This window comes from Gastrolobium bilobum, unplaced genomic scaffold (genome assembly GCF_033153095.1).
Source record: "Gastrolobium bilobum isolate Gb01-03AN ecotype WA unplaced genomic scaffold, APGP_CSIRO_Gbil_v1 utg33134, whole genome shotgun sequence".
Lineage (NCBI taxonomy): Eukaryota > Viridiplantae > Streptophyta > Magnoliopsida > Fabales > Fabaceae > Gastrolobium > Gastrolobium bilobum.
In genome coordinates this window covers 125,508-133,446 of record NW_026896225.1, presented here as the reverse complement: position 1 = coordinate 133,446, position 7,939 = coordinate 125,508, and the positions used below count along the sequence as shown (strand labels likewise).

Here is a 7,939-nt window from a genome sequence, read left to right as displayed (position 1 = left end):
AAATATAAATTATATTATATATATTAAAAATATTATTTAATATCAAAATATGCCCCAACGTGTCGAAATATGTCATTTTTTAGAATTAACGTGTCAGCGTGTCATGTCGTGTCTCGTGTCAGTGTCCGTGCATCATAATTTATAGTCGCATTTTTTACAACAGTGACTTAGAAACCATAACATTTAAATAAGCTTCAATACATTACACCACAAAAGCTGATCATCCTTTACCAACCATGCTTAGAAGATAATCCCCACATAGCACTTTACCACCAACCAATGCCTTTTCAAGACATTCCAATTTCAAAGGGTAACCAACTTATCCCCCTTCCTTCCACTTGAATATAGACCATCTGAAACATGAAATCAAATTAAATCACCTGGATTCTTTTCTATCCTTCCAATTATTAATAATGACAACTTCGGCAAAAATAAAAAAATCCAAATAAGAAAAAAAAATATTGTAATCTAAAAGGACAACGAAGGGGACAACAGATTTGAATTCCCTGTATATACATTACAAAACATAGAAATATCACCATTCCCATTGCAGGGTGAAACTTTCATTGTTTAAAACTTTATTGAACTATATTCTGGTTTGAAACTTAATTACATAGCATTTAAAATATTAACATAAAACACCCAAAAATTAACAATGACAAATATTTTGAGCACTTACCACCCAATTTATGCTGAGTTTAAGACATGTCCACGCATTATACATCAATGACTTACCATGAATGGTAAAGACAATTGTATCTCTCATCTTACCTCCACCCAAAAAAAAAAAAAAAGGAACAATTTTATTGCTCATTCATAGATTGTTTTACAATTATATTGCTATTGAGACAGATGATTTACGTGCACAACCAGATGACAAGTGGAAATGGCAGTCCTTATTGTTGAGATAGATAAAACCATTAATGTAGCCTCACCCAACAGTTTAAGCTTTTGGGTTGAATTGGTTCTTTACATGGTTCTTTACATGAATTAGTCCTTATAAACATTTCAATCAATTGCATTAACATGCAGAAGCAATAGCCTCCAAAAGAGAGGCTGTGAACCGCATCTGGGTTTCTTCATCAATTCTTGAAAACAAGGGAACATGGACAAATAGAGACTTGTTACCCTTCTGTTCTGAAAATCGGAGGGAGTGGTAATACACATAATTGCAAACAAAGCGTCCTGCATCATCTGATATCATCACATCATAAGCTCCCTTCTTCAAGGATTTCAAGATTGCATCAAGGGAGAAAGAAGTCTTCAACAAACAATTAATAAGAAGTTAGCAAAAAGTAAAACAGAAAATAAGAAAGACATAGCAGATGCTAACTGCTTCAAATTGCAAATTCTTAGCATAGCTACAATAACATGCAAGAATGAGAGACAACAACATTCCCCCCTGAATCAGTTTGTGAATAAGAAACTGTCGCGGATCTAGAAAATTTTATTTATGTCTTGCCCCCTAAATTTGTTTTTAAAGGATGTTTGTATCCGCACTTGTGTTCACTTGCGCAGCAGTAGGTCTGCCACTATTGATGTATCATAAAACGTCAACAAAGAAAAAAAACACGGGAAAAAGTCAAGAGAAAGCCATTGCCACCAGCCACAGTGCACCGACAAGAGATCTCAGGTTCAACACGGTATTGCCCTGTGTTAACCATGCCATATTCAGGACTTCAAAAAAGTATGTCCGCCAGAGTACCAAACGTTCCCATGTGATTTTCTAGTTTTTTGAAGTCCACCAGTATACCAAAGGTCCGCCAGTGTACAAAACGTAAACAAAACTTGGCATTTTATTTTTTTTTTTCAAAAGTTTGTCTGCAGACACTTGCCCACAAGTAGGTCCGCCTGTGGATCAATGTATTCTTTTGCCAGTTGATTTTGGTTGAAGGTATTTTTCCATCAATATTGACCATTCAAATCATTCATGAATTCCAGAACTATGGGACTATAACCACAAAAGCAATCAAATACAAGTCCCAGGCATTTTGGATTTTGCAACATAAATTATGTGCTATACACACTATTTAAAGTGAAAAAAGCCAATATAAAAGTGATCAGTGTTTGTCTTCCATTTATTCATTTTTTGTTTCTATGTTTTTACTCTTTAGGATAATATGGAGGAGGACTGAGGAAAGATTTTCCTTCAACGGATTAGAACAACTTCGAGAAAAAGTACAACCTTTCTTCGGTTGTGACCACTTACGAATATGGCAAGATCTAATAAGTCAGTAGTATTACAAAACAAAATGAGCAATTAAAGTTTGTGCAAAAGCATGGATGAATAACAACATAAACTTATAATTTTCTTTAAAAGAACTTGTCCAATAAAGTCCAATCCAACATGTTATGTATCACAACAAACAATTTTACAAGTTATTACAATTTACCTCTCTTGTTCGAGAAATTCCTCCATCCTCAGAAATTATTGGGACTTGCTGAGAAAGAAAATTGAAAAACAAGAAAGAAAAATTTAGGTCACTCAAAACATACAAGTACTCTTCAAAACATAAAGAAAAACCTTGTAGCTTTACAATTTCATCTAGAAAAGAGAAAAAAAAAAGGACGATAATGACTCACCTGTGGTTGCCATCCTAACTCATCTGGACACCGGAAAGTGGCTTCATTTGCTGCCTGCCGCTCAATTGCAAACCTTTGAGCCCCACTATTCACCCCCAAGTGAAGCTGAAGCATAAAATCAGAAGTTCTATTATCAAAACAATCGAGGACATACAAGACTGTATCATAAACATGCATTTCTCCTCAGCAGTATCTAATTTTTTTTTTGGTAAAATCCTTAACAGTATCTTTATTCAAGTATCTACTGAAATTTGGTTTCCCACTGACCAAAAAAATGATCTCATCAACTAGGGTCATACACTTTCACTATAATAACTAGATTACCATGCAACTGATAGAAAACAAATGGAGAGAAACAAAATAACATCAAATAAGGTATGAACTGTATTGGTAGTCAAAATTGATTTCCTATCTAGGATCAGAAAGGGAGGGAGGGGAAACACGTACCTAGTGTATAAAATTACATTTAAACATATCTATACATAAAGAATAACATAAATAAATAAAAATTAAAAAAAAGCTTCAAATCACTACTAAAATTTAATTAAACTTAAACTGAACCAACATAAGAAGGTCACATAGACACATCCATAAAACTAAAACACCAAAAGAAAGCAAGCCACAATCATCATAATAATCAATTAATCATCTTCTATAGGATCATCTTCTTCTCCTTCTCCATCAAGCTCATCAAAATTAAGAATCTCCAAATCATTTTGAGGGACACCAACAACACAAGTAGCATGCTCTCCTCCAACTTCAACCAAGTCTTCTTAATTCAGAGTGTCAATTCCAAATCCAAGTTGTCTATATATAAAAAATGCTAGAAGAACATCCCTCATTTTCCACAATCTATTCATCATCAGATGAAAGATCATCAAGGTTATGCTCAACAGTTTTTTTAGCTTGCTTCTTCTTGGCCAATTTTGAATTAATAATCACAAACACAACACCATTCATTGTCTTTTTGTTAAAAAAGTCTTACTCTTTGTGTGTACGTAAACAAATACAAACGCAATTGATATATACCAAGTAGTAGGTAATTTTAAAAATGAAATACAATTCATATTTCATGTTGTAGAAATTTTACCAAGTTAAAGAAACTCTAGTTACGCTCACAACTAGAGGAATTGCAAGCCAAGTTTAATACAATGAATAAACAAAATTTTGGAGCTCTTGTGCTCATCACCATAAGATTCCTACCACTATGGTGGAGTTTTGGTATTAGTTGTAGCCTTGACTACAACACTGCCAAAAAGCTTTGACTCTTGAAATCTTCAAGTTGAGCATCAATCTTAGTTATTTCTTCAACACTTCTCACCAACCTTAGTAAATGTAAAGAACCAATTCAACCCAAAAGCTTAAGCTATTGGATGAGGCTATATTAATGGTTTTATATATCTCTAACACGCCCCCTCACAAAAAAGTCCATTGGGCTTGAAAGGTGGATGATACATCAGGTTCAGCTTACCTGTGCTAAGAAATTTCACAAAGAAAATGGGGGGAGGACAAGGATCGAATCCGGGACACTGAGGCTCTGATACCATGTAAAGAACCAATTCAACCCAAAAGCTTGAGCTAGTGGGTGAGGCTACATTAATGGGTTTTATATATCTCTAACAGTAAATAATCATACAGTCCACCTTTCACTTCAAAATTAGCTTTAAATCCAAGACGATAGTGTAATTGAGAGTTAAGGTAATAGCCTACAACATGCAAAGGTCAATGGAGTTGTTTGTGCCATCTTTCATTAATGATATCCTACAGAGGTATATAGCTAAATAATGGAAAAGAAATGAATTAGTTTTGAAACAAAACTACAAAATTTCAATTTAAACTAAACTTGATAATTTACCCTTTTTGGACAACATTTCCTTCACCAACCCCCTCAACAATGTTATCGATCATCTTAATGATTTTTCCTGCTGTTTTGGATATATGAGAAGTGTCAATAGACTTTAGAAGCACGGTTCCTTTAGGGTTGATTACAAGGAAGTTTATTATAGTCCTCCTCCTTGGTGCATCACGTTTTCTTCCAATTAGCTTTATGTTATTGATAGTCTCCATTGTCAAATTTAATTGTTGTTTCAAATATTTGACTCTTATTTTATGATAGAACGGTGCTTAAATCCAATGCCATGTTGTACAACCAATTCAGACATTTAATGAAATTCATCACTTCTTACCACATTAAATGGTATGGCATTGTTGTAGAAAAAATAAGCAATTTCTTGATATACTTCCTCTCTCAATTTTCTCAAAAATGTTATTGATGGTGGATTGAATGCTTGCTCCCCTTTTCTTGAAAATATTTTGAGAGCTCTCAAGCTTTTCATCCTGTTTCTTTTTTCACTAACTTCTAAATACCCATCATCAATCCTTGATTTTTGATTAATCTATCTTGCAACAAGGATACAATTTCCACATTTCTTTTTTCACTTTAACACCTATAGATTTGCAAGCTCCAACATTCTTTTATGTTCACACCATATGATGCTTCAATTGATACTTACTATGATGTGATAATATTTGCATATAATTTTACTAGCATCTCCATCAATATAAATACCATGCTTCCATACCACACCTCTCCTATCTCCAAGAGCATTCTTATGTTTTAGAACCTTCATTCACAAGGACATTAGAGACAGCACTTGAAATGCCACTTGTACCCTCAGAACCGGCAGCATCCCCTTTTAATCTGTTGTAAATATTTGTTATTTTATTATTAGTAGTATTTGTTGTATTGGGCCAAGCCCATTAGGTCAAGTATTAGGTCAAGTATTAGGGTTTTCATTCTCTATAAATAGAGATCTCTTTGTACAGATTATTTACACAATTATTTATACTTGAGGATCTCAAAATAAAATGTGAGGCACCTATGAAGCTGCTATGTGACAATAAGTCCGCTATTTGTATAGCTCATAATCCGGTTCAACATGATCGGACTAAACATATTGAGGTCGACCGCCATTTCATCAAAAAGAAACTTGATAGCGGGTTGATTACCACTCCATACATTCCCACTGGGCGTCAATTAGATGATCTATTGACAAAAGGACTTCCTTTAGACAGATTTCAAGAACTTACTAGCAAGCTGAGAATGATAAATATCTATTCCTCAGCTTGAGGGGGAGTGTTGTAAATATTTGTTATTTTATTATTATTAGTATTTGTTGTATTGGGCCAAGCCCATTAGGTCAAGTATTAGGGTTTTCATTCTCTATAAATAGAGACCTCTTTGTACAGATTATTTACACAATTAATAATATTTTCTGATTACCCTTTTTCAAGTTAATCTAAATAGCAAACAGCAGCAAAACAACTTCAAAGAGCAGTATCAGCAGATGGTTGCACAATGGAAGCAAGCAAACAGCAGAACGCAGAGGCAGCAAGCAAACAGCAGAACACCTTCAAAGAGCAGATTCAGCACTTTCCCAAGTAGCTGACTCTTTACTATACTCCAGTATACAAATTTTTGTAATAATATGCTATCCCATTTATTATTATTAACTATAAAGGCAACATCATGTTCAACAATTCAATTGAGATCTAATATTACAAGAAGCTGAATAGGGGAAAAGTAAACTAACCCATGCAACATTTGCATTGCTCCCAGCATCTGTTTTGGGGATAGCAGATTCCATGGTCTGGTATAGCTGAGGAAGTGCACCATCCCCAGCCACCTCAAGAACAGTGCAGCTCCCAAGAGTAACACCAGCAGGTAGACCTCTCCTTTCAACATAATTCTTCAGATTGTTAACAATAACCTCAGAAGGGTTTCCGGGAACCCCTTGAAACTTTTTAAATCCAGTTACATGAATAGTAATGGCCTTTGGCCCTTCAGATCTCATCTCCTCGTTCTGAATTCTGATGCAGTTCCCAATTTTCGATGAATCCTATTAATTGGCCTGCTTATGTGCTTGCCCCTGCAAAGATCAAACAATCTGCATCAAACCATAACCCCCCCAAAAGAAACAATTATATTTTGAGTCCAAGAATTCCATTTACATGATTCAGCAATTGTCTACAGTAAACGATGTCTATAATTGATGAATGTAAAAAAAAAAAAAAAAAGGCTGCCATATTTTGCATAAGACCCCTCTCTAGCCTATTTATATTAAGATTAAATCCCATGAGCCATCAAGAAGGCTGCCATTTTGGAATAGACAGAGAAAGGATGATCCTAGCACATCAAGGATCAAGTTGCTTCCTTTCTTCCAGCTTTGTGATAATTCAACAAGATAAGCAAATTTACATATTTGGGGACTTTATAATCATATTATATACATACATGATCTGGGATTTTTAGATTTATCAATTCGCTCATATGCTGATAGTTCTCCTAAACTTAGCTTTATTCAATGAGTGAAGAACACAAGACAAAAGCTCCTCCACTAGCAACAACATATACATAGCTTAATTTTCAAGCCAGTTTCAATGAAAGCATAACCCTCCCATTCCACGAAGGACAAATCCCTAAACAGCTATCCTTTAACTAATTCATATATAAATTAAAAACACAAAAAATACAACATAATTTAGAAAAATTAATTAAAACATAAACAAACACACACAACTATGACATATAATATAAAAGCCTGTTAAGTGGGAAATAAATCAAGTTGAACATCAACTACCCACAACTGTATGAGGTGAAGCAGATATATATAATTGCATTAGCGTCAGAACAAGAAACAAAATGAAAAGAAGAGTGGAGGTTACCTGGGAATTCGCACCTCTGCTATGTATGTGAATCTGACTTGGAACTTTGGTTTAATGACTATATTTTAATATTGGGTAAGAGGGACAAAGAGAGAAGAACCCTTTGACTCTTTTATTGGGCTTATGTTTATATTAATGCCATTGGGTCGTTGAAATATTATGATATTGCCACTGAAGGCATTGTTGTTATCGTGTGTGATTATGATTTCCAAAGTCATAAGATGTTGGCGGGACAATACGTCATTGGTCGGTTTTTGAATTGACACACAAGTAACTGGGCGGGCCGGCCTACAGGGGCCTACGGCTCGGCCTACGTCAGGTCAAACTTGACCTAGTATATTTCGTAAAATAGGCCGGATTTGGATCTTGAAAAAACTTGTTTAATAAAAAGGCCGTAGGTCCACTTTCACAAGGCCTGGCCTATAAGCCTACAGGCCGACCTATATTGTACTATTTATTTTAAATAAAATAGAGTACGTATGCCTTGAAGAAAAAATAACAGATATCAATTTAATCAATTACAATTATTTATAACTTAATTATATTCGATTATATTTTAATAGAAATCTGACTTTATTTCTTATATAGGAGGAACTAACATCTCAACATGTTAGATTGTGTATATGAATAT

At 34.4% G+C, this 7,939-nt stretch overlaps 1 protein-coding gene across 2 annotated transcripts; it reads right to left on the bottom strand.

Annotated features, from left to right (window-relative positions):
* Positions 1-253: 253 nt before the first annotated feature.
* Positions 254-7,383, bottom strand: LOC133298347 (uncharacterized). 2 transcript variants are annotated; one of them, XM_061497616.1, is made up of 6 exons: positions 7,309-7,383; positions 6,177-6,512; positions 2,584-2,688; positions 2,394-2,441; positions 1,129-1,261; positions 254-353 (listed from the first exon to the last, which is right to left on the bottom strand). In XM_061497616.1, exons 2-6 carry the CDS (start codon positions 6,435-6,437, stop codon positions 304-306), a joined length of 597 nt encoding a protein of 198 aa, XP_061353600.1. In that variant the 5' UTR covers positions 6,438-6,512; positions 7,309-7,383; the 3' UTR covers positions 254-303. The 2 variants fall into 2 exon arrangements, with proteins under 2 accessions (XP_061353600.1, XP_061353599.1); XM_061497615.1 differs by lacking the exon at positions 254-353 and having other exon boundaries at positions 781-1,261.
* Positions 7,384-7,939: the final 556 nt, after the last annotated feature.

Coding starts and splice junctions, on each gene's coding strand:
- LOC133298347 (XM_061497615.1), bottom strand. CDS start 6,437: ATGAGATCTGAAGGGCCAAAGGCCATTACTATTCATGTAACTGGATTT. Junction 2,442..2,583: donor AGTTAGGATGGCAACCACAG/GTGAGTCATTAT, acceptor TTTCTTTCTCAG/CAAGTCCCAATAATTTCTGA. Junction 1,262..2,393: donor GAATTTCTCGAACAAGAGAG/GTAAATTGTAAT, acceptor TGTTTGTTGAAG/ACTTCTTTCTCCCTTGATGC.